This window comes from Amia ocellicauda, chromosome 18 (genome assembly GCF_036373705.1).
Source record: "Amia ocellicauda isolate fAmiCal2 chromosome 18, fAmiCal2.hap1, whole genome shotgun sequence".
In the NCBI taxonomy this organism is placed as follows: domain Eukaryota; kingdom Metazoa; phylum Chordata; class Actinopteri; order Amiiformes; family Amiidae; genus Amia; species Amia ocellicauda.
In genome coordinates this window covers 9244186-9272170 of record NC_089867.1, presented here as the reverse complement: position 1 = coordinate 9272170, position 27985 = coordinate 9244186, and the positions used below count along the sequence as shown (strand labels likewise).

The window sequence follows — 27985 nt, the reverse complement described above, 5'->3', positions numbered from 1 at the left end:
GAAGACAAATAAGGAGTGGGAGATGACTAAAGGTCATTGGATAGATACATGGAAACCTAAAAATAAACTGTCATGTCTATTAACTATATTAGCAGTTTCTTTGAGGAAGTAACTTTGACATTTATAAAAAAATGCAATAAATCCTCTTTATTCACCAACTTTCTCTCTCTCTCTCTCTCACACACACACTATATAGAATTAAACAGAAAACCAGCATGAAAAACAACATACAAATGACAAACATTTAAAAATCACAGAGCATGTATGTTAATGTAAAGTCTTCAGTTTTTAAAGTAACTTGATGAGGAATTCTACAATAAAACATGCATCAGAAGGCATACTGAAATGCAACTCAATATCACTTGATAGTGTATTCTTGTTTTCTCATGGATTCCTTTAGAAATTGCTTGAGAGATGGGACTCTGACCCAAACCAATACAAGTTCTTGCAATGAGTCTGCTGACAAATTTAATCAATTTCAGTTTTTTAGATGTTTATGTTCAATACACAGTCCTGAACAGTGACTTCTGGGGAACCTCCCAGCCTATTAACTCCAATGTGCTTTCCTACAGGTTTTACTCAACCCTGGCTCCACTAACACTATAGCCAAACCCTTATGCTAGGGACACTTTCATTACACATGTGAGTCATCCTTCAAGTGTGAAGGACAACATTAGTCAGTGCAATGTGTCGGCATACTGAGGGTAGTGAGAGTGGCAGGTAATGGTAGTGAAATTTCAGACTGTGCCAACACATAGCTATAGTGATATGGACAAGAGTCAAGAGAAGATTTATTGCTTTTCTTTTTAACCCTCCAGATAACTCCATTATATCTCCTCAAAATGTTTAGATTAACAGGGCATTTTTGGGGTGTAGGGGCCGAGTCATTACCACATAGGTAATGTGTAAGTACTTATTTAATTAAATTATTACACACCTGCATACATAATTATACATTACAGCTGTAACTATGCACAATTAGACAACAAATGCACTTTTTTTCCACAAGGGTCATTCCACTATAACTGAGCCAGAAGAGGGGCAATTTGGTTGCCCGACCAATGCAGATGCTAGAAAAAATCACCTGGGGGTTTACACTGTCTGGTAGGCAGAGTTCAAAAATGCTCTTAATTTAATTACATTTTTTAAATTTCCGCTTCCACCTATGACCCACCAAAAGTCGACAAATTGCAAAAGGGACCTTTACAAGAAAAATCCCCCTGGGCTCAACCTTGATCCTATAATCATGTGTAGCACCTTGTTCGATTTGGAAGGAATAGGGTTTTCAACAGCAACACAATATGTACCAGGAGCCTCTATCTCACTTTTGGCAAGTTGCCACATAAGGGGTACGTGACGAGATGTATTCAGACTTCAGCCCTACTCTTTACCTTGCAGGGGATGCAGGTCCTATAAATTAAGTATTGCTGTGATCCTTAGGGACCAGTCCTCCAAAACATTGGTTTCAAGTCTCCTCCTACAGGTCATAAAACCTCTCTGAAATGTGAACATTTGCTATTTTCATCATGTTTAGGCCACAATAATTCATGGGGCGGGGGGTTATTACAAATCACAGATATTGTTGGATATTTTGGTATCCATGGATTTTTAGCAGAATTTTGAAGTTGCATTCCAACACATTCTAGCATTACTTATTGTCACTTTGCTGGGGTTAAAGTGACACGTGGTCCTGACCAAACTGTCATCTTTCTTCATGTTGGCGTCTGGGGTTAGATCTAGAATAATGGCTGACAGGGTGCGCTACCACAGCCACTACTTTAGAGCTGGATGGTTATGAACCTGCATGTGGAATATAGATGTCTGTTATATTGACTCAGGGCTTTACAACATGCACACCAAAAACACAAGCCTTTGGACCAAATGGCAGCCAGCAGCCGGTTACATCAGACCAACACGCTGCAACTACAGAACTGCAACTACAGCCTTTTTATGTTTATTGGGCAGCAAAATCTGGGTGGTTACGCTGGTGTTACAATATGCAATAGAGGGTTAATACCAGCAGAGTGTAGTTAACAAAAGATGAAGGAGTTGTGAGAATGGAAAGTTATAGTTAGTGTAAGGAAAAGGTTTATTCAGACATGTTAAAAAGAATACACATGCAGGTTACAATTATTATTTTTTATCAGAAATGAAAATTACAAAAAATGATATTTCAAGGAGTATTCTGAAAAAAAGATTTTACATAAAGAATTATGAAAACATTAAAGTGCAATGGAGATACCATGTAAGAATTCACATCACATCACATGATCAGAAAATCTTAACCATTTTCTTAAATCGAGAAGACTGTTGTTCTGTACTCCAAGATGATGTGACTTGATCAATAACATCTAGAAGTTCAGCAGAAATCTTCCCAGAATTCTCTCCAATAATTGTTATATTCAATTCCATTGCTTGGTACATTCATATGGGGGCAGGAGTTCACTGATCGAGAAGACGTACATCACATTTTGAACTACTGTTTTGAATAACCAGCATGTGACAGCGATAATTAAAAAAGTATCCAACAACTTACACAATAATCCAATGTGCAGAAGGTGCAAAAAAAACAAAAAAAAAAACATCTCTATCTATGCACATCTAGTATTCTTTACAGAGTGCAATAAGGCCATTGATAATGTGTTTATATATAGAGCTCTGGAATACATAAGAGACCACTGCAATTATTTCTTAAATCAGAATCTCTACGTGTATGACGGCCCTTCCATTCCATTCATATTTTTATTTGGAATTTGGGAGAAATCTTGTCAGTAGTTTATAGAATAAAATAAAAATTAAAGTAAATAAATTTTTTGATTATTTTTACTCAAACACATACCTATAAATAGTAAAACCAGAGAAACTGATAATTTTGCAGTGGTCTCTTAATTTGTCCCCGAGATGTATACATATGTGTTATATATACATAGACATCTATCTATACACAACACACATATCCCCATTGCTCTGCATCATAAAACCCATTTAAGCATGTATGCCCTTTATAAAGACCCTCTACCCTATATGTATTACATTTAAAATTTTAAGTTAACTCTCTGAGAATCATTTAAAATGTTCTGTGATTAATACAAAAAAGACCCTTATAAATCCCACCCCCCAAAAAAACATTCACATTTGTGCTGATTGAGGGTACAATGAGTAAAAAAACATGGAGGAAGAGTGCACACATCATGAGGTAGTGCAGTGTGTGTTTTTTAACCTTTTATCCATGCGAATTTGTGCGTTCAATTATAATCAAGCCAAGTCTCCCTTGTCGAACATCTTGTGCTTCAGTGCGGGATGAGAAACAGTGGCATTCAAGATGGGCGTATCCACAAACTCCACCGTACAGGTGCCGGAATCACATGGCGCGCTCACCAATTCCAGCACAGTGATGTTATTGGGCGCATCTGTGCGCAGGATGTGAGCAGGCACATACAAGGTCACCTGAGGTCCTCGCGCTGGCCAGTACCGTCCCAGATTAAATCCGTTAATCCAAACTTGTCCCTGTGGAATAACAAAAGAAAAAACGGAAGTCAATCCTATTCAGCTCCTGAGAAGTAAACAAAATAAACGAATTATGCTTACAAATATCCAATCAGTTTTTTCAACAGTGCTATGAAGAGCCACTTTGATAGAAGTCCAGTAGCTAAGTTTCAATTTATGTCCCCAAGATCATAAACCTTCAGTGAGATTTTACAAATTGTACTAATAATCACTTAATTAAGCAGTGTACACAACTTAGCATTCAATTACCTTCTAAACACTGTTACAGTTTCTCTCGTTTGCAAAGTCAATGAGAATGAAACTGTGGTTTACATGACCAACACCATAACTTAAATGAGCAGAACAGTACATATTCTTGCAAAACAACAGGTCATTTATGGTTGCTTTCACACAAATGCAAATGTCAAGTACATTTGTGCAAAACAGCAAACAACTCTGTACACATGACACAAAAATCATTTGGGGAAGTCATGTCAAACAGAATTAGAACATTTGTTCAGTCAATAACACATACTCCCACAAGTGTGAATCTCTACTGCATATGTGCACATCCTTATTGCTCAATTGTTCAATCAGCAATCAGTCCATAATCACATATAAGAGTGAGTTGGGTGTTGACATGAAATGGAGCAAATCAGAAGACGAAGAGGAAAGAGAAAGAGGGTAAAACAACCACGAGCCCACAGAGGAAGAGGGGTGCGTCTACGCAGTGGCACAGCAGCTCAAAGGGGAAGACACAGAACAGATGTTTCCATTGACATATATGTGCCACTATCATTGATCATGTGATAAACCATGGCCTTTCAATGTGAGAGGCTGGGCAGAGGGAGCAGCTCAATCTAAGCAGGTAAAATGTGGCATCATTAATTAAAGTATTCAGAAATGGGAATAGGTTAAGTGACCATAGATAACTTCAATGTATTACAGTACTATACGATATACACATCAGGAGTTTTTCCAACATCTTCCTTGACCATTTCTAATGGAAAAAACAGGAGGCTGCCATTGTAGATACAGTGGTTTCAAACAACTCCGTATGTTTGTGGGAGATCCAGATTACACAAGAACATCAGATATTTCAGAATGTACAACATGTCCGTCTGGCAACTGCTGACCTGGTCTTGAATCGACACCAACTAATGATGAAACAGCTGTACAGGTACCTTTGACAGGAACAGTGACAGAGTGAAGGAGATGAGTTTCCAGTCTGTACAGGTCAGCGCTCATCACAGTCATGCATTTCCTTACAATACTTAGCTGCAGACAGTTACAATGGCTACCCATCTTAATTTTGTGTTTCCCTTATTCAACAAATAAGTTGCCACATGTATTCATATACTTGGCAGAAGTGTGTTTCAGTTTGTCCAGAGAGAGCAGTCGTGGGAGGAGTCTCACCGATCAGAGCCACAGTCAGTGCCAGGCCAGAGAGGTGGGATATTCCCATCTGTGCAGCATCAAAGGGGACCTGTTCTTTACTGTTGTCCCATTAAATAAAACTAACTGCATTCCCAACCTCCTGTACAATAGAATGTAATATGCCAAACTTTGTAACAATTACACTGTGTTTTGCTATTTTTAAATGTATATATATTTTTTTTTTGTCATAACCAGCTTGGTCCTGAATATCTTAATTCGATGCATCAAGAACATTTGGACTTCTTGATATGAGTCACTCAGAGAACACAAGTTCAGCTCATACTGGGGTGAAATGCTAATGGACCATTTACGCTTTATTTCAAACAAGCGGAAGACAACAAAGAGAGCATGTACAGAGCTGACCATGTCTATTGATGCTCATAGTTAGTGTTCATTGTGCCTAAGTGGCTGATGGAAATAACTTTCCATTAGATGACAAATGATACTGTTGATTAACTTGATTTGATTTAGTGACATGTATTTGCTGTTTTGAGAAATTTTGCAAAGGATTGGTGTCAATTTGGCAAAATGTGTTTCAGTTTGGGGCACGTGTTAATTGTTTAGAAAATGCTATTTCTGTTTGGAGAAATGTGCTGAAGCAATTGAGAAAAAACGTAAATCAAGGAAATAGTCTGTTGAGTTCGTTCGTGTGCAGACTGGTGGGCATTGAGTGTATCTATCCATTTACTGGATCCATCTATAGCCGAGGTGTGCATACACTGAACGACACTGATAAGCTGATCGTTTATGAGATTTTGATGTAAATGGAAACATTAAGAGTGATCCTGTGTCTGTCTGTGTAGGAGTCATCTTTACTGTCATGAGAAAGATCTGTGGGTTGTATGAGTCAATCTATGGCTTCACCATACACCTACCTACCATTTACCTTTGGCTCTACCTTCTCATAACCAATACTATAGATGGGCAAATCTAAATGCTGTGTGAATACTGATACTTTTTCATACAGGCTTAAAAGAAAATATTAATATAGAACAAACTAAATAAATGGGCATATGTAATTAATGTGAAATCTGCTGGTGAGCAAGCTCTGACATCTGACCTTCAAATCTATAAAGATCTAGCTAGATAAGTAGTCCCAGTGGTTCAATCTGATGGCGTGCACATATTTTTTTCTTTTTCTTGTGGAAGAAGGGAAAACAATTATAAAATTAGAAGCTGAAAAGGGTTTGAGAATTAATGCACACTGACCTCTGTTGGTTAAATAGCAACATTATTATTTGATCTTAAAGGTGTACTTCTTTCATCAAAATTCAATACTGATGGTTTACCATTATGCATTAAATACCAGTGGATAAAGACTAGCATTTGGACCAGTTATCATTTAATTAAATATATTTTAGGGTCAAACTGAAAATAAGTCAGGAGAATTTACAGATCACAGGGGCTCCCAATCAATTACCCACCAATATCTACAACATTGTATATAATGCAACTTTTACTCCAGTAGTGCAAGGTTTTGTGATTTTGACTAACCAAAACCTGTTCACATCTAGAAGACATCTTGCTCAAAGTGACTCAAATCAGTAGAATTAAAAGCAAGCCAAACATTTCAAGGAAAGCCCCAAAACAGTACTTTAAGTCTGAATAAACAGGTAACATTATTGAAACAAAAAAAAGCTGTGGCGTCACTAATTCTAATTAAGCCTTCCAGTCTGATGACAATGGACTAGCGTCTGTAGATGATGTAGATATTGATATTTTTTTAGGAAAACTGAATAAAGGTCTATAAAACTTTCTTTCACATCAATGTGGCACATAACGAACTATGCTTATTTCGGCTTAAGGTGGTACAAGCGGATGAGTTTTCTGGGATAGGACTCTGATATAGTGCAGCAACTGAACCCAGTTTTGGGAGGAGAAGAATGTAGCCAACAAGTACTACACTCCATAAAATGATTGTAGAATTCCAGAAGCCTACCTGAAATTGGCACATTCATACAAGTTCCTCTAGAGATTTTGGTACTGTCAGATGCTTGGAAGAAAGGGAAATAGAATTTTATCTTCTAAGTTGCCAACTGTGACACTGCAATGTGGCACTGGATCAATGTAGGTTTGAATTAAGAATTTATTATGGTGAAATGCCAATAAAACAGACTGTAATTTTGGAAATATATTTTCTGCTTTATTGCGCAGGATCAAATATAAACTGATATGCATGGGCTTGCCTCCAAAGATTATGCAAATGTCGGCTTTTGTTAGCTTATCTGAAGTATAAGCATCTGCGTCCTTATCTTAAACAATCTGATTTCCTGTTTTCTGTTCCTCAATTCCGAGTTAAAAGTAATTTTTTTATATATATATATATATATATATATATATATATATATATATATATATATATATATATATATATATATATACACACACACACACCTTTGTGCACAGATGGAGTGTTCTAAAACAACCTTAACATGTAAGATATAGGAAGAGAGCTTTCTCTATATCTAAACTGCAGGCATACAGTCTATTTACAAAGCATACATTTTTACCAATATTCCCAAATTAAAAAGCAGATTGCAGGCTTTGTTTGTTTTGTTTTGGCATCCAAAGTAGTAGTGGTTAGAAGAGACATGGGTTTCTGTACCTGAAAAATGCACATTGGCTTACAGAATCATTCTAAGAAACAATTACCTGCAAGTTCTGCTTCCTTATCTTTGTGTCACTGGAGTATAGCTTCAAAACTCATTTTCATTACAAGTCAGTAAAGAAAGAACAGTTTGTCTTGGAACATTTAGAGTTCTTTGAAGATCAAAACCACAAGTATGAGTTTATAAAGTCATAGCAACAAATAATCAATAAAGATATAACCATGTGTGTTCACAATAATCATGTTATATATCACACTTCCATGTTCTGAATATGTTTAGTTAATAGAACTGCATAAAAAAGGTCTGACATGATCACAGGTATGATAAGAATGCTATCATATAATTAGTAATCAGTTTGTTTTGCTGGTTTGTTTCTTAACCACATTACTCACCAGTTGATAAAATACTTTAAATGGTAAATTAATGCAGGATTACTTAAATGTAGAACAGTTAGCATGGGATAAAATCAACAGGTTTGGTTGGTAAATGACGCTTGCAAAATGTCTATTGTTTTATAATTGGAGACGATATGTACTGTATTTGTACCCTATGTAAATTCATTATTTTAGATTTACTGCCATGAATTAGTAAACTGTAATTTATAATTCAGTTGGAATCTTCACAAAATCCACCTGCAAATGTTTCTCTTTAAATATTACTCATCCTTTACTTATAAAAGAAATGCTCTTTAAGAAAGGTTTCAGTATTAGTTATGTCTTGAAACCTAAGGTTACATTTACCAAAACAATTGCTAGAATTATTTAAAGGGACAATGTCTGCAGTACTATTTTTATTATATAATGATATATTTATTTATATATACACACACATTCTTATATATTATTATCCTTTATTATAAAGGATCACATTAAAAGTGATTAAAAAGCACAAATAGCTTTGCTTTAAAATATAAAGTAACTCAATATACAGTAAAATAAAAAAACAAGGTAGTGTGTTCATAAAAGTCCAATTCATAGTAAAATCTTAATCATTACTGTATTGTGTGCGTGTCTGTAAGTACTTACTTTTATTACAATTAATGAGATTGAAAAAGTAGCCATAGGAAGGAATAATAGAAAAAAATTATAAATAAATAAAATCGGCCTCACAGTAAAGGTCTATAATTATAACCATAATAATACAAATAACCACGGGAACAGTAGAATAAGTGCTAGGAACAAGTTCTGTATTTTTGGGGATGGGGGGTTATTCCTTTTTAACCATGTGACATGGGTATTTCCCTAATGAAAACAGCATCACACACAATTTTTCTTGTGTTGGAAGAACTCCAGAACAGCATTACAGTGCAATAGCATTGAAACCAATGAATAATTCATTAAAAAAACTGAAAATACCCATCATCAATTAATGCTGCTTTTAATTTAAAGGACTGCATAAATTAATTGCTGTAAATCAATCTGAACGCATATCTTGTCAAGGACAGAAGTGTGGTTAATAGTTGAAGTCAGGAATGACTGCAGGAACAATCTACTTTTTGTACAATTCATATCAGTACCTACAGAATTTAGTTTGCACCTTGAGAGTACTCTACTCACAAGGGGGAAGAATGAGGAAAAAGTGTGAGAGAAAAAAAAAAGGTTTGTATTCTTAATCCTCTTAAAATAGCAAAACTGTTCAATAACCACTTCTGCCAGCACAGCATTCATGGGCAGCCGGAGCCTAACATAGCAGGCAAAGAGTGAAAGGCAGGGCTCCCCCGGACGAGATGCCAGTCCATCGCAGGGCAAGCATCGATGCATTGTGGATAAAGTCTGACATACTGAGAGAGTCACAATCAACAGATCTACTAGCACCAGCTGTGACTCATCCCTGTTCTAAAAATGCAGATTGTTATCAGCAAAGACGTAAGGTAAAACTTAGATACCGTGCAGTCCAACCGATCTGCAATCAGAAGCAACACCCCCTCTCTAAACCTTTATAATTTTATCACTGTGTAGGTTGTTCTTGGAAAAGGTAGCATCACTCTTTCAAATTATATATACATAGCCATCAGTTTGATGAAGGCTCCCCAATGTTTCCATTTGCTTCGAATTACAGCTTCTGTTTTCAATGTAATGCCTGCAAAGTTTATAATTTCATCTTCCCTTCTTTTAGGTGGTAATTTTTCGTCTCTTGGGATGCATTCATTGCATTACTTTGTCCATCTTTGATCTGTTCTTCTTGCAATGTGTTTGGCACGCTGCCATTTAAAAATGTTGCACTATTCCAATGATTATAAACATGTAGACTACATTTATTTCCTGCAATCTAAATTCTTAAGTTTGAACCAGTATTTATACAAACTATTTTTCAGTTACAATAAACACAACTGCTTTCATGAGTCTTAAAATATAGGAAGTATATTAACCTTCCAAAAAAAATGCACTGAACACCTATGCAGGTGAAATACATAACATCTCGAGGATGTCTTCACCCAGCAGTGGATCGATACACGCACACGCACAATTTTCATTTAAAGTTTTCAGAACACAGGATTTCCTTGCAAGAATGTACCCACACAGCACAGTGACTGAATTTCACCACTGTCCTTGAGAATGCCAGGCTCAGCTTCCGTAGCACAGTTGCCTTTGCAATGCACTGAATTAAAAGGTTAGTCACTGCATGCGGTTTGTGTTCATCAAAGCAATATTACATTCTTCCACCTACAATTTCCTTGAATGCAAGAACACATCCTACCTTTGTACAAATCCATGGAATAAAATGAACAACGTTATACCACACATCATGCACTGCGTCGGTATTGTGCTGTAATTTGTCATTGATATTTATTTAAAATTGCATTTTAAACTATTTATTTATTATTGGTACTTTCTATCTTATTTTAACAATTTGCAACAATAATTAAAAAAAAAAAAAAAAAAAAATCGGTAGACATTCGTTTTTCCTACATGTAACTATTGAACTTTAACATCCTAAAAAAACAGTATCAATGCATAACAGACAAATAAATTAAACTAGTAGGTTTTTGGACAGAAAAAGGAAAGCCAGGAAATACAGTATGTTCAAGAAAATAGTTTACTGTAGCTGCATTTCTCAAAAGAAAAAAAAAAAGGTTAACTGAAGGTCTTATTTACACGATAAGATAAACTGCGGTAAAAATGAGGAAATACACAGAAGAGCTGACTAATATAAATAAGAGTTGTATTCATAGCTTTTATTCCTGACTTTCAAAATAAGTAAGCATGTCCTAAATAATGAGTAGGCTTGTCCTTCACCTTGAAAAACCAGAGCAACCATTAAAGCACGGCACTTACACTGGGATTAAGTCATTATACCAGTCATAGGGCTACATCGTGTTACCATGGAATTGTCTGTATGAGTGGAAATAAAACGTATTGCTACCAAGCACCACAATCCGAGTCAGTTATGATGACACTGCAAGAAAAAAAACAGACTTCTGCTTTCAGTTCCTTGTTTATTCAGAGGAAATATTACTGTGAACTTTATTTAAGACTGGGAGCAGGAGAGAATTTAAAGATATATAATCAAAATCTAATCCCAAATTTGCACTGATTTAAAAGCAATTTGGCCAATACGCTTAGAAAGGCTAGAAGCCCTACCTTTCTCCAGTCTGGGAAGTGGATGTAGGTGTCTTGAGGGAGATCAGGGATGCCACTGGGAATGCTGAAGCTGCCGCCGTAGAATGCAGGAGTAGTCAGTTTGGCAGAGTGAGAAAACACATTCCTGCCATGGCTTCCTTTCCAGAAAAAGCCTTTGCTGACTACTTCGTCAATGCTTAAACTGTAGATCAGCCAGTTACTCAGGGTATCAGAACCAAGGGTAAGATTGGACACAAGCCCCTGTTGAGCAAAATTATATATTATAATAAAGAAAAGAATACATTACTGAGATTTTGAAGAATGCATTTTCATTTAAAAGATGCAAAGGTGCAATGCTCTCAACTGATTTCCCACATCTTCTGTTTTTAAAGACTTCGATCTCTTCTTCCTTTAGGTATGTCTTCTGCAGAATGGAAAGCACTTGGGCATCCTCAGAATTCAAGGTTTAAAGAACAAACATACTATAAACCCACAGTCTGAGGAAAATCCTCATCTAAGGAAAATCTTAACAAAAATTAAAAATAAGGTCTAGGTGAAGCCTCTTTCTGGCCAAATAGTGACACCTTTGGGTGAAAGATGAGAATGGAGTATCAGGGTTTGGAATACCTGCTATTAATCTACAAACCCTCAACATCTGAAATCTGAATCAGTACAGTGTAAATATTATGGCTGTACATAACAAGGAAGTTATTTTTGTTCTGTAATAACAGAATTCTCAGAAGGGTCAGAGACAGATGCAGAGATTCTAAATTCTGCCATTTTTCTGCAGGTATAAACTATACAATAGCAAGAATATTTACCTTAAAGTCATTGATGTATTTGCCATAGTTTATTCTGCCCATGTTCTCCACAAGGATGTCCACCTCGCTTCCAGCTGCCCCAGTTATATTGATACTTAAGCACTTGTCTCTCTCCAGAATGCCTTGAGGAACCTACAGAGGCAATGCAGATGCATGTTACTGTACTGTGCTTGTGAGATAACGAACATGGCTCCTCTTAACATATGGTTCAACTACAATGCAAAATACAGTAAAACACTAATAAATCCCATTTTGAGGAGATTTTCTGTTTGGGAATGGTATTTAGTGTAATTTTAAATGAAAGAGAAATTGAACTTACCCCATCCACTGTGACATAGCCTCGGTCATGGACCCCATTTAACGGTGAAGAGAGAGGGGTGGGCTTACTGCAGTCTTTAGGCAACTTAGTTCGATACAGCATGAATCCGAAATGCTTTTAAAAGTAAACGAAATTTAAAAATGTAATTAAAAAATATAGGAAGTATATTAACCTTTACAGTTCCATACCAAAGGACAGTATTCCTATAATAATCCTTCACCATTGAAGTATTCGTGTCAGCAGCAAAGGGCAGTTTTCTTATTCATGCTAAAAATACATAATGAAATCATGTGTAGAATAAATGCAACTAACTTACTTATTATAATTATTTAGATATCTTTGTACATATAGTCAACAATTGTCTACGATGGGCTGTTTTATTATGAGCAGTGGTTTTATTCCGCAGAAAACCACACTTCATGCAGTGCTATATTGCTAGTCAAATACAATTATTTCTGATACAATGAGCTTATTCACCTGTTTCATGTCGATGAAGGTCAGAGGGTAAATGCTTTTGACTGGCCCAGAGAAGGAGAGCATGTCTAGGGCACTAGCAACAGTCTTGAGCTGTGGACGGATCAACACAAAATAGACCATTAGTTTAATACAAAATCCTACTGTCGCTTATAGACTCATCTCATCGAAGGCTATAGTCTCACTGAGGTTTTAGTGAGGAAGTTGCCAAAAGATTTCATATTTTTACTCTTGCACTTTAAAAACAGCCACTACTTCACTGCACGACGGCAGCCTATTTGCTTATCATATGATCAGCATATTTACCTCCTGTCTAATTCTTTCTGGACCAAGCTTTTGTCTGTTTTTTTTTTATATTCCAACACCTTAACCACACATCTCTTGTGGTTTCTTTCTGCAAGGGGTTTTAACAACTGCTCTCCATTGACACCATCAAAAGGCTGTCACAGGCAGCAAAAAACAATAACAAATATTATTAGAAAACCAAGTAAACCTTAAAAACTAAAGAGGTCTAAATAAGCGATTGTGTCTGGTATTTCCGTTATTGCACACCTATAGGGTGTATTTAAAAACATGTTGTGTACAGCATTATAAAGCTCTAGTGTCAGAAACTGAATCAAAGTCGAGTTGCAAAGATGATCTCATACATTGGTCAGCATACTATCAGTCATGGTAAAACAAAAGCAAAATTCCCACCATGGGACTACATGACGAGCACACCCTGACTGATCTTAATTTGGTGTCGCTGTGAAGTGAAATCTCTTGTAACAGCCCTCATATGGACATGTATTCCAACATGATACATGCTAAGATCATGTCTGACCAGAACTGACACTTACCATCTTCATTTTTACAGCACCATATGCAAATTTAGGTGTTGTTGGTGGTGGAGGTCCATCTGGAACATTCTTGTACTGTAACAACAAACCCCAAAAAAAGCATGGTAAGTTTGGGGACAAATGTAAATGTCGTTCAATTAACTGAACATTCTAGGATCAATATATATTTTCTTTTAAAAAATGGACATGGGAAAATATATACACATACAGAACTCACAAAACATTTTGTATAAGGTTGAATTTGTGCACATAAATGGCTTTATTAATTACAGACTGTGCAGAGGAGAACTCAGTGCACGGTGGTTTGAATGGTTCAATGATGCTATTGACTCAGGGGTCTGCAGTGGTTTCACGTGCTTTCATATCTATACTTGCAAAGTGTACTTGTAAAGGGAGGTTGAGTACATTCACTATGACATGCGTCTTCCTTTCCTTAGTGCAGAAGGCTTACAGAAAGAGCTAAATGACTGCTGCTCGAGTGAAGACAGGATGTCAGCTCACTGAAGTCACTACTGGTCGATTGTACAGACTCTGGAATTGTGGGTTCATTTATCATCTTTATCGTAAATGTTGGTAGCTCCCAATACACTTGTTTTTTTTTTTTTAATAAAAATGGTCAATCATATTTTACAAAGGTTTATAGATTTGATTTATAAATGGAATTAATGGTTCCTAACCATTTTATAAAATATTTATTAATGACAGGAGGATGGTTATAAAAGACTTTTAGTAAATATTTTAAGAATAATTAGGAAATACTGATTTAGAAACAATGCAGTGTGTGTGTATTTGTGCACGGATGTATATATAGTAAAATCTTAGGGAGGAAAAGAAAACAATATTCATACTTTGAGAAATATATCAGAAGAAATATAAAAACTATATATTTCTTCTATGCCCCACCCCTCTTTAGCACTTACCTATGAATTAACTGTATTATGTGTGCACTTGTTACCTCATTGTACTAGGATGTATGCTTATTGTATTTTGTAACAATTATACTATTGTACTTTTGTAATGCTTTGACATGTTTGTATAAATGGTAAAACACCCTGTATTAGGGCATGTGCTAAGAAATGTATTAATAAAGTAATCATGCAAATCACATTACTGTGGTATCTAGGTAATTTGTGTCTATAATGAGTGGGTATAGTTTCCATTTGTTCTTACAATTCAAAGGATAGGTTTAAATACAATCTGAAAATCTGAGGATATTGAATGAGTCTTACCATTCTGATAACATCCCGAATAAGAAAATATTTGTCTGTGAGATCCCCGGCTTCCGTCAGAGGAGCATCGTAATCGTAACTGGTTGGCTGGGGGGCGTACGGAGAGTTAGCACCTTAAGACACAGAAAATAGTCTCAGAATTATGCATTTTCTTCAATGTGCTTTCAATGACCAAGGGGTTTGAGCGGTCCAGGATACATTTTATAATTATTATTATTAAAATGTTGACTAGTGGCAATAAAGATAGAAGACCAGGGGTCTGTTCTTCATACATGGTTTAACAAATCCAGGCTAAATTGAGTTATCCCAGCTTAAGCTAAAGCACCAACAGATATCCAGGATCTCGGATTTAATTAGCCGGTTAGCCTAAGCCAGACTTAGCTCATCAAGGATAAGTGCGTGTTCCCATTTAGACACGTCAAACATAGGATTTGGTGAAGGCAGAAGAGCTGTTGCCTATTTCAGCGCTTAATATGGAAGGCTATGAGGAGGCAATGAACATTATATTGAATTAGAGCTGGGCGATATGACCTAAGAATAATATATATCATGTTTGGGCGAGACACGATGTATCAATTCTAAAAATAGAGATACAAAATAAGACCAAAGACATTATAAGTCAACGAACAAGTCATTCTTGAATCATTAAATATGAAAAACTTACAAATACCACTTGCCAGGCTGTCATTGTAAATTATATTTTTGTTTTACCCGACTTTAAATGAATACATTAAATAAATACAAAATAATAATAATAAAAATGAACAATGTACAAAAAAAACAAAGGGAAAAATAACATGCTGTCAAATTATTTTGACAAAAAGCACCAAATACATACTTATATTTATATATGCATTTCAAAATTATTATTATTTTAATTAAATACAGACAGATGACAAGAAAAGACTGCGTAGGTACTTTTTCGGTCAAAGGCAAAGGCGCTGAATACTGGCGCTGAAGTGTGTCCTATTGAGCGCTTTAGCTTCACCTACACTTACACCCTCCTCACTCAAGTGCACACTCTGTGACGGCAATACAACATCACGCGAAATGTACACTTGTCGAAGGGTGTAGGAGCGAGTGTGCGATCTGGGACGCAGCCTTTGTTTCCACCTGAGGTGTATGGTGTCACTGCGTGGAGAAAAAGCCTTTTTTTCTTAATTGAAAGACGCAATCACACAATTTTTGTTATACAAGTAGAGTGCTCAGATACTTCAATATTAATGAAAATACTTCTGAAATGTGGTATTGCGGTAGTATCGAAGTATCCGTATTTTTGACAACCCAAGTAATTTCATTTGGCAGATTCAATATATTCATATTCTTAGCCGGCTAACTTCCAGTTAACCTGACAGGGAGCAGGTTTAAGATGCTGGACATGTTGCTCTGGTAACACAGCTGGCTGAACTTTAAGCTCGCTTCAGAGAACAGAAAATCCTGAGTTTAAACCAAATTATCCTGAAATTTTGCCGGCAAACCTACTTCCATATGAATCACGAGCCACAGAACTGGAAAAATACCTCCAAATCTGTATAGAAATACAAGTTTGTAAATTTGTGAATTCAGTCATTCAGCCAGATCTCTTTCAGTTCTGCTGACAAATTGAGGTTTAAAATGACGAAGTTGAACATAAAAGCTTCCAATATTTAGCAATGAAACCGATTTTACCGAGATTCCCCAGACAGTTGTTAACATAGACAATATGTAATCTTGTCCAGTCTCACCATTCCAGTATCCAAAGTTTGTTCCTCCAATGAACATGTATCTAGGAAGAGAATAAGACATTTAAGTTGTTCAATTGCTAAAAAGCTAATTGTGCAGTCTTAATACTTAGACATACAGTGCATCCGGAAAGTACAGCACTTCACTTTTTCCACATTTTATTATGTTACAGCCTTATTCCAAAATGGATTAAATTAATTATTTTCCTCAAAATTCTACAAATACCCCATAATGACAATGTGAAAGAAGTTTGTTTGAAATCTTTGCAAATGTATTAAAAATAAAAAACAAAAAAAAGCACATGCACATAAGTATTCACAGCCTTTGCCATGACACTCAAAATTGAGCTCAGGTGCATCCTGCTTCCACTGATCATCCTTGAGATGTTACTACAATTTGATTGGACTCCACCTGTGGTAAATTCAGTTGATTGGACATGATTTGGAAAGGCACACATCTGTCTATATAAGGTCCCACAGTTAAGAGCACAAACCAAGCCATGAAGTCCAAGGAATTGTCTGTAGACCTCCGAGACAGGAAAAGTTTTTCTGCAGCATTGAATGAGCACAGTGGCCTCCATCATCCGTAAATGGAAGTTTGGAACCACCAGGACTCTTCCTAGAGCTGGCCACCCGGCCAAACTGAGCGATCGGGGGAGAAGGGCCTTAGTCAGGGAGGTGACCAAGAACCCGATGGTCACTCTGACAGAGCTCCAGTGTGTCTCTGTGGAGAGCGGAGAACCTTCCAGAAGAACAACCATCTCTGCAGCACTCCACCAATCAGGCCTGTATGGTAGAGTGGCCAGACGGAAGCCACTCCTCAGTAAAAGGCACATGACAGCCCGCCTGGAGTTTGCCAAAAGGCACCTGAAGGACTCTCCAACAATGAGAAACAAAGATTTAACTCTCTGGCCTGAATGGCAAGCGTCATGTCTGGAGGAAACCAGGCACCGCTCATCACCTGGCCGATACCATCCCTACAGTGAAGCAAGGTGGTGGCAGCATCATGCTGTGGGGATGTTTTTCAGTGGCAGGAACTGTGAGACTAGTCAGGATCGAGGGAGATGAATGCAGCAATGTACAGAGACATCCTTGATGAAAACCTGCTCCAGAGCGCTCTGGACCTCAGACTGGGGCGAAGGTTCATCTTCCAACAGGACAACAACCCTAAGCACACAGCCAAGATAACAAAGGAGTGGCTACAGGACAACTCTGTGAATGTCCTTGAGTGGCCCAGCCAGAGACCAGACTTGAACCCGATTGAACATCTCTGGAGATATCTGAAAATGGCTGTGCACCGACGCTCCCCATCCAACGTGATGGAGCTTGAGAGGTCCTGCAAAGACGAATGGGAGAAACTGCCCAAAAATAGGTGTGCCAAGCTTGTAGCATCATACTCAAAAAGACTTGAGGCTGTAACTGGTGCCAAAGGTGCTTCAACAAAGTATTGAGCAAAGGCTGTGAATACTTATGTACATGTGCTTTTTTTGTTTCATATTTTTAATAAATTTGCAAAGATTTCAAACAAACTTCTTTCACGTTGTCATTATGGGGTATTGTTTGTAGAATTTTGAGGAAAATAATTAATTTAATCCATTTTGGAATAAGGCTGTAACATAACAAAATGTGGAAAAAGTGAAGCGCTGTGAATACCTTCCGGGTGCACTGCACAAACAGTACATACAGGAAGAACACGCTAAAGCCATGCAAGGAAGTGGATGTAAATAATATGTATATCCCTATGATTTTATTCCTAAATTTAAGCACGTTATATTAAAAATATATCTGTTACTCACAAATTGACATTGGCTCCAAGTGCAAGAATTTCATTCAGTGACTTTGCTACAGCATCTTTGTTAACCACGGAGTGATGTTCCCCCCAGTGATCCAGCCACCCTGTGTAGAATTCAGAGTTGACCTGGAAGACACGTCAGTGAGTGAGCGAGTGCAGAGGCACTACGGGGAACAGTCTCTGTGAATCACAATCACCACAAATTCTCATGAAAGGCACACACAGTACATCTCGTCAATAAGACAGCAAGGTATATTATTTTTCATGTAGAGCTTTAAGATTAAAACAAACTGAACCCATTTCAAATCTATTACTAGTACTTACTCTTACTATGTCTCAGAATAACTCCAAAAAGTGAACACACAAAGAAAAATGTTCATGTTTTATAAAAAAAAAATATATATATATATATATATATATATATATATATATATATATATATATATATATATATAAATGGGGAACTAGATGGCTTATGCATCATCCTTTATTTTGAAACTAGAAAAACAAATGGCCACAATAGAGACTACTTCCTTTATCCCAGGATTGTTTTTGGAGTGAATATAGGAGGACACGCAAGTCATTGATTTCATTTCTTTAACTGACTTCGCATCCATTTATAGAAGCCACCCAACAGCCAAAAAAAAGAAAAAATACCCATTACTAATAATGATAAATAATAACTTCTAGAAATATTTCATCCAGTATTTTCAGTGAACTTAAGAGGTCACATATTTCTGAATTTCATACTATTGTAGAAATGGTAATTCCCCCACATCGATGTTACTTTTATCTACATTCCTGCACTCGTAAAAATTAATCTCTGTACTAACACCTGCACTAAAACTATATTACCTGAATAACTATTCAAAGGAATAGTAAAGTCATTTGACAAACAGGTCTGAGAAACCGGTTGGAGGAGATTGTATGAAGTGAAAACAATACAGGGAAATTGAAGAGCAATTCCAGGTATTTAGTTTGCTTTCCCTATCACTTTGAAAATTAGCCTCACAAAGCACTGCAGCAGTTGCAGGTTTAACACAATCTTCAATTCAGTTGTGTAAAAACGTAATTACAGCAATGACTTATTAACAGTTTTTCAGAATGGCCAATATACACGGAAGGTCTTTACCGAGAAGTGGATCAAGTTAAAAGCTAGACAATGGGTCAATGGTTTGCACTGTGCATTTGATTGATTTGAAATTTTGTTAACCATGTACTTGTAACTGTATTATTCTCTATGCACTCACAAAGTCTCGCAGAAATTACACAACAAATGTGATGATGTTGCATTTAATGTATGATACGAGTCCACATTATAGTGAATTATGTGATTACAGTTATATGAATAGTAACGCCACAGTAGACTGAGTGGAAAACTAATGATACAATAAAACATCTACGTGTGGCGTGGGCTGCATTAGGTAGTGCAACTTGAAACAAAAAAGCAGAGTCTCAGAGGGATTAATGCTAACAGATGTTTACCCCCTTAGTTCCTGTAATATATATATTTTTTTATATATAAGTTGCGGTTGGCAGACGGCAAAACAATTACAAATGGAACAACAACAAAACAATTATCTATATACATATATAGATAGGTAAGATTAGTTTAGGGTATATATATGTCTGTATCTGTGCCATTTTTGGATTCAACAAAAATGTATTGAATTCATTGCGGCCCCTGCACCACTTGTGATTTTGAGCAGACATTGTCAAAGCAAGATGTATATCCCAAAGATATCTCCTGCACCCCCAGGAATAAGACAAAGTGTATTTTCTTACTCCAATTTGCTTAATCATTCACAAAAAACCCAAAGAAAGCAGACTAAACTAATTACAATAAAATTGTTGAAAATAATAAATTAAAAAGAAAATCATAATAGCTACAAGAATTCTCCCTCCTTACCAGAGGTCCTCTGGGTTCAGCGTGCCTCTGTGCAGAGAAAGCTTTTGTAACATTGCCACCTGTTGGAAAAAGAGGTACACTGCATAACTTTTTTTTGTTTGTTCGTTTTTTTGTATAAAACAGATGCCCGTGTTTCTATTAGCTTTTACGAATGGAAGTCACAATTAAAATAAATTAAAAAAAAAAAAAGGAAAAAAATAAAATAAAAATTAACCTCTCCTTAATATTATGTTGGGCCAAAACATGTCTTTAGAACATGTCAAATACACCACAGATGCACAGATCAGAGCAAAGATGGACTGGGACTAAATAAAACAGCCCTGAACTTTGAATGACTTTGTGGTTTGGGGGGGGAGGGTGAAAGTGTTGTCCAGAAGGGGAAATGGAGAAATGCCAGAAATGAAGGGACTCCTACCTTCACGGTCATTTAAAAACTGAAATTCAGTCATCACTCTACAGTGGGGTTACCACCACTCTGATTGAACCATCAGGGAGGCCGTTTCCGGCCTGTTTCTAGAGGCAAAAAGATACAGTCCCGTAAACAAGTTGGGAGCTCTCCATAATCAATTAGTGGCAGCCCACAGGTTTCCACATGATACAGTAGGGAATTGTTTTGCTATGGCACTGAGCAAAACCACAATAAAATATTTTGCAAATCTTTGCAACCTGGATAAACAGCGATTCATTTCCTTGCACAAACCTGGCCCGAAATCCACTGTTGCATACAAGCCTTGCAAAGCTCCACATTTCAGATAACCTTGGTCGGCACCATCCGTTGTGAAAAGAACAACTTCATCGCCCAGGTGAGAACGGAACAGCTTTGTAAGATGCCGAAGATAATTGTAGTCGCACGCAAAGTAGCTCCCATACTCATTTTCCACCTGAAAAAACAACACATCTTGAACACTCACAGTTCACATCTGGTAAGCCAAAAGCAATGGCTTACCAGCAATTTGTGTCTAGATCGAATACTGAGATACTAAAATAGACAGCGTTGCCTTAAAATACGTATTTTTTTTTTTTTTTTTACAAATTTGAATGCAAAGAAAATAAAGCAACATATACAGCGTTAACATGGGAATGGCAGCGCAGTTCTTTCCTCCATTACCTTTTGACTAGGGATGCACCAATTGATTGGCCACTGATCGGTATCGGGCCGTTATGGCAAAAAATGACTATCAGCTATCGGCCAATTGTATTATAATGGCCTATATTTCTGACATATACTCTACCATTCAAAAGTTTGGGGTCACTTAGAAATTTCCTTGTTTTCCATGAAAACATACATGAAATGAGTGAATAGGAAATATAGCAAGTTGAATAGGTAATATACTAATTCACAAGGTTAGAAATAATGATTTTGAATTGAAATAATTCTGTGCCTCAAACTTTGCTTTCGACAAAGAATCCTCCATTTGCAGCAATTACAGCCTTGCGGACGTTTGGCATTCTAGTTGTCAATTTGTTGAGGTAATCTGAACAGATTTCACCCCATGCTTCCTGAAGCACCTGCCACAAGTTGGATTGGCTTGATGGGCACTTCTTATGTAGCATACAGTCAAGCTGCTCCCACAACAGCTCAATAGGGTGGGAGATCCATTGACCGCACTCCTCTCCATTATAGACAGAATACCAGCTGACTGCTTCTTCCCTAAATAGTTATTGCATAGTTTGGAGCTGTGCTTTGAGTCATTGTCCTGTTGTAGGAGGAAACTGGCTCCAATCAAGCGGCATCCAGAGGGTATGACATGGCATTGCAAAATGGAGTGATAACCTTCCTTCTTCAAGATCCCTTTTACCCTGAACAAATCTCCCACTTTACCACCACCAAAGCACCCCCAGACCATCACATTGCCTACACCATGCTTGACAGATGGCGTCAAACACTCCTCCAGCATCTTTTCATTTGGTCTGCGTCTCACGAATGTTCTTCTCTGTGATCCGAACACCTCAAACTCAGATTCGTCTATCCATAACACTTTTTTCCAATCTTCCTCTGTCCAGTGTCTGTTCTTTTGCCCATCTTCATCTTTTGTTTTTATTGGCCAGTGTGAGATATGGCTTTTTCTTTGCAACTCTGCCTAGAAGGCCAGCATCCCGGAGTCGCCTCTTCACTGTTGACGTTGAGACTGGTGTTTTGCAGGTACTATTTAATGAAGCTGCCAGTTGAGGACCTGTGAGGCGTCTGTTTCTCAAACTAGACACTCTAATGTGTTTGTCCTCTTGCTCAGTTGTGCACCGGGGACTCACACTTCTCTTTCTATTCTGGTTAGAGCCAGTTTGCGCTGTTCTGTGAAGGGAGTAGTACACAGCGTTGTACGAGATCTTCAGTTTCTTGTCAATTTCTCGCATGGAATAGCCTTCATTTCTTAGAACAAGAATAGACTGACGAGTTTCAGAAGAAAGTTCTTTGTTTCTGGCCATTTTGAGCCTGTAATCGAACCCACAATTGCTGATGCTCCAGATACTCAACTAGTCTAAAGAAGGCCAGTTTTATTGTTTCTTTAATCGGACCAGAATTTTCATATCAGTGCATCCCTGCTTTAGACTTCACCAAACACTGTCTGGTCCAGTGGCTGGAGGATGTGGGTGAGGTGAGATGGGAGCCAGAGAAGCACAACCGCATTTTCTTTGGCCTTGGTCGCAAGTGCCAGGGAAATATCTGACACGTGAGTCACAAATGTCCATCCGTGATCCGCACTAAATTCGCAGAATGCTTCCATCATGTTATTGCAGTCCCAATAAGTTTTTCTCTGCCTACCCATTTTGTCCCCATAAAGAAAATAAGGTAAGTAGTTAAGTTAATGAATGAAAAGGATGTATTCTGAGTAATATTAATTAATTTAAGGCTTTTTTAATATGAGGTACAATGGGTTCTGGGCTTAATGGGTTTATTAAGAACAACAGTGGTCCATGGGAAATTCACCTCAATAACGTTTTATAGAGTTAATGTCAACATGTAATATCTTTATAATAAATAAAATACATTATTCTTTACAACTTAGACCATGTTTATTATTGTTGGTAGAACAAATTAATTATTCTGCTTTAAAGCCACGTGCTAATAGGCATGTCAAGGGCGCTGTTCCTTTTAAGCTCATATGACAAAAACAATACAATTGTAAGATTATAATAATTGATAGAACATTAAATATTGTTTTATCTGAAAACAACATCTAAAATGTTTAGATTTACTATGGTCATCAACAGTTTTTCAAAATGTGTGTTGTTCCACTGCATCTATCTGTGTGACCATCATTCTGACAGTGTCCCGCGCTCGCTGCAGAAACTCATGAAATCTATATTTTCAAATACAAAATAGTGCTTTTAAATACCAAGCAAATTCATCATATTTCATTTCATTTATTAATCTCTTCATTTTATAATTCTTATCAATATTCACCAAGTTTGGTCACCAAATTCCAGAAAAATTGCTTCTTGGGAGGCCCCTCATAAAGCAAAGTTTTGGGGTGACTTCTAAAATTGCTGCTGCACAAAGTCACGAACAAAAAATGTGATTGACTCCAAATAAAAAATTACAGTAACAACATCCTAATATGTCCTGTATTTCGGGATTTCAAAATAAAAGAGCAAGTGGGCTTATATGGTGCATGGGCTTAATTGGGTCACATCCCCTATATAACAGTAATGGATAATTACAAACTTGATTTGCTCTAATTTAGATTATTTTTCCCAACAGCAGTCAGTCAGTGAAAACTGAAATATATCCTGTGATAAGATCAGAAACACGTGGCTATATATAGTTGGTTTCTTGTTAATCATTTATATCTCATTTGCTTTCTCACACCTTAACTTCACACCTCAAACCCTGGAGTTTTAAAAGTGGTTTAGTACCTAATGCACAAACAAAAATTAACACTGATGTTGTTTTCATTCTTATTATTGTATCATTTTTTCAAAAAATTTGAACTATTTAAATGGGTTTCCATTGGCTTTAAACACCAACTACTTGGAAATTAATATAAGTTTATTTTTTGCAGTGTTAAAAGAGATATTCAGTTCTTGAACAGTACTGTAATTGAAAAAAACAAAACAAAAAAACTAAGTTAGGTTATGAACATAACCCTGGTTCACTAAAACAGAGATGTTCCATTACACAGTATGAGTATAACCCTGTATATGAATCATACATAAACCAAATACAATTCAATGTAAAGGTAATCCTTTCATGTCAAATATATTACCTGAACTGTAATAATTGGCCCTCCATTTTGATACAGAAAAGGCTTTATCTTTGGGAGTAATGTACCCATCCACTGGTCTACAGCGTTAATGTAATCTATAACACAAAAAAGAAAGGACATGCATTAATGACACGGAGCGCTGAATTAAGTTGTGTTTTTTTGTTTTGTTTTTTAACAATAAATTATTGTTATTATTAAAGGTAACGTGATTGCATAAAAAAAACATTTTAAACTTGTCATAAAGGCATTCATTTGAGAGCAAATCAATTATTCTTCAATCTCTTCCGCAACTCATTCTGAGATAAAAATGTTGGGGGTGTTGAATACTTTACCAGCATCAGAAGATCTGAGGACAATATCATTCTTCTTCAGCAACCAAGCAGGTAACCCACCCTGAGAAAAAGGGACACATGCCAAGAGTTAGATGTAACTGTAAACAAAAACTAAGCCAGCTATGTATTAGTATTATTTCAACTGCTGTCCTAAATGAAGATCTGCTAATTCAGTCTGATCTACGAAAACACTCTGAACTCTTTCTGCCTGCCTGTCTCTCCATTCAAGGCCACACATCTATATTGCTTCCTCTGCTGCATAGATACAGTGAACATGTGCAATATTAAATGTGCAATTCTAAAAAGTCATATAGGTAATACCAATTGCACATCTGAAATGACCCATGTTTAAATTCACCATTTCCCATTCTGCACATATGTAGGGCCCAGGCCTCAGGATCACCAGAAACCCAATGTCATGAGCCAGCTGGAGGAAATGCTCGAGATCTCGGTCTCCGGTGAAGTTGTATTGTTTGGGAAGAGCTTCGTGGTAGTTCCACGGTACATAGCTGTAAATGACACAGAAAGAAAGGAAAGGTCATGTCTCAAAATATTATTGTCCTAAACAGCAACTGGATAAATGTTTGGGTGAGTGTGTAGCAAATAATTTAGATTAACATAACGACATTTGGAAGAGAAATCTGACTTTGGCATTTTCCATAAACAGCCTGTAATATAAATATAAACATTGGAGACTTCGATTTCTAGACAACAAGGCTGAGTTTTTTTGACATTTTTTTTTAGACTGAATGGTTCATTCTTTAGCTTGCAACGGATCAAGGCCAGTGGAGACACGTACGTCTGAATGGCATTCAGTCCTGCCATGTACATCTTCTGCAGGCGATCCACCCAATACACTCTGGGGATCCGACTGTAGTGGATGCTCCCGGAAACGTAGCGGAATGGCTTTCCATCCTTGGCAAAGCAGTCGTTCTTGTAATCAATTTCAAAAGTGCTGGATGAAGCAAGCTACAGGTGGGGAGAGAGAGAGAAAAAGAGTGGCAGGGGTGGGAAGGAGGGAGGAAAAGAGAAGTAGAGTGTTACCTCATAAACCACACACATGTATTCAGAATCTTTACTCTAAACTATCATACTATACTGCAGTATCTACAGTAAAACGAAAAGAGCTGACCCTACACAACACTGGAATCAAAACTTCTAGAACTTCCTACCCTCACCTGTATGACGTATTAAAGCTAACCAAACCCCCAATTGGGATTTTTCTTGTTTGAAAACTATTTTTCAACACAGCTATGGCACCATCAAATAGATGTGATGACTACCTGGAACCACACACTTCCTCGTTGTTGTAGATTAAAAGTGCATATTATTATTACTCAAGTTGTAGTCAGTGGAATGTGAAGCTCTAGTGAACCTGTTATTCATGATTAGGTTGAGCCGGGGATTATATGGGAGGAACACTTTTCTCTGAATGTGTGTGTATGCAAACAGAAACGTCTATTAAAACACACATATATGCTAACAAAAAAGATACAAGAACAATAATATATAATTGCACTCCTGTATAAATAACGTTCGAGCGATGAACACCAACTGGTTTAAAATGACAGTCCTCCTAAAAATAAACCAATACAAAAGCAAGAACGCAAATATTGATAACTGAAATACGTGTATCTAATGTGAGCTTACTTTTACGTTCCCTATTGCAAGCACAGAGGACAGCAGCAGCAGCAGCACACCGCCGGGGAAAGCCATGTTTGTTGTCTTGATTGCCTGCTCGTCTGTCAGCTGACTGGAGAAGCCGTGTGACCGGGTGTCATCAGACACACTGCGCAGGCGCGGAGGAGGGCCGGCTCTGGTGGCGCGGCTGGGCTGACTCCCGCCGATCCCGCGGCCCCAGCGAAAACGAGGCTCGGCGAGGCTCGGACCCGGAAGCGCGGTGGACAGACACGTGTCAGTGTTGTGCTGCTGGCCGGCAGCCCCGTCCTTTCACAGCCCGGCGGCCGTAGACAAACACAGGAGCAATCAGACCACTTTTTGGTAGTATTTGTTTCAATTGGTTGTGATTGGACTGCTTACACTATCAGCTCTGAACTGATTCATAACAATTTAAAAACAAAACGTATTTACACACCGTGATGCAGACTTTGTTACTCTAGTCACTTCGAATAAAAGCGTCTCCTAAGTAACCTAATACTAATATTGATTCAGCTAGATCTAAAGACATATTACTAATAAAGGTAGGGATGTTAGTTTTAAGTTTTTCGTTTCCGGCTATTTTCCTTTAACAGATTCTTAACCGACACGGCTTTTTCTAATAAAACATCAGTTACACAGTATACAGTAGTTAATTTTGGTATGCCCACTATTCATATTATTGTTTAACAGATCAACGATGGCATAAGAGTGTGTAGCAAACACTTCAGGAGGATGTTGAACTATTTTGGTCTGTAATGACTGTACTACATGCATGTTTTGTATATCAAATAAAAGTGCATTACATATATGAAAATAACATTTGCAATATCTGCACTCTTCATTGATCGAAAACAGCTCTCAAGCTGCAACCACCGTCTTCCTCTTTCACTACAACAACGAAAAAACGGGTTATAATATGGATTCATAATTAAGCTAGATCTATATGCTAGCATAATATACGACTTGTCGAGCTATGGTATCGTTATTTACAATGGCAGTGTTTCCCCTAGAAAATCACACAGCAATGCATGAACTTGGATGCACTTGTTCCTTCAGGATTGCTTAAACCAAGTAACTGGATTACATGACTTTATTAGCACATAATTTAAATTACTTCCATTAAACAATAACACGTATTTGTTTATTGAACATAATAGATTTAGATTTTACATTACTATCAATTTCTACTAAATATTGTACTTTACTAAGAATTTTCTTTAATGAGTAGTATAAGGACATAACATTTGTTCAGATAAGTTTAAATGGTTTAAATGAACTAGCAATTGTCAAGTCAATATTTTTTTGTATAGGCGTATCATATTACAATTCAAACTGCAAATGTGGAACACAATTTAGTGTCAGCTGATTTAGCATTGCTTTTTCTCCCAACACCACCCATCAATCTGAACAAATAAACGGTTGTTTAAAGCATTATGCATATTATCCATGATGGACCACATTTTTCATATACCAACTTGAAAATAAGCTATCTAAACACATGGAGTGTGTGTGCGCAACATATATCCTGGCTGTGGTAGCCTGTAGGTCTGATGTCAGTTAAACATCTATACCAACACATTACCCGTTAACAAG

The 27985-nt window shown here is 37.0% G+C and overlaps 1 protein-coding gene across 1 annotated transcript; it reads right to left on the bottom strand.

The window, feature by feature from the left end:
* Positions 1 to 132: 132 nt before the first annotated feature.
* glb1 (galactosidase, beta 1) lies at positions 133 to 26502 on the bottom strand. The gene is made up of 16 exons (XM_066690431.1): positions 26384 to 26502; positions 25533 to 25702; positions 25092 to 25242; positions 24734 to 24794; positions 24402 to 24496; positions 20897 to 21077; positions 20197 to 20255; positions 18292 to 18413; positions 16499 to 16539; positions 14775 to 14887; positions 13546 to 13620; positions 12710 to 12799; positions 12233 to 12346; positions 11914 to 12045; positions 11114 to 11353; positions 133 to 3507 (listed from the first exon to the last, which is right to left on the bottom strand). Exons 1-16 carry the CDS (start codon positions 26447 to 26449, stop codon positions 3256 to 3258), a joined length of 1962 nt encoding a protein of 653 aa, XP_066546528.1. The 5' UTR covers positions 26450 to 26502; the 3' UTR covers positions 133 to 3255.
* Positions 26503 to 27985: the final 1483 nt, after the last annotated feature.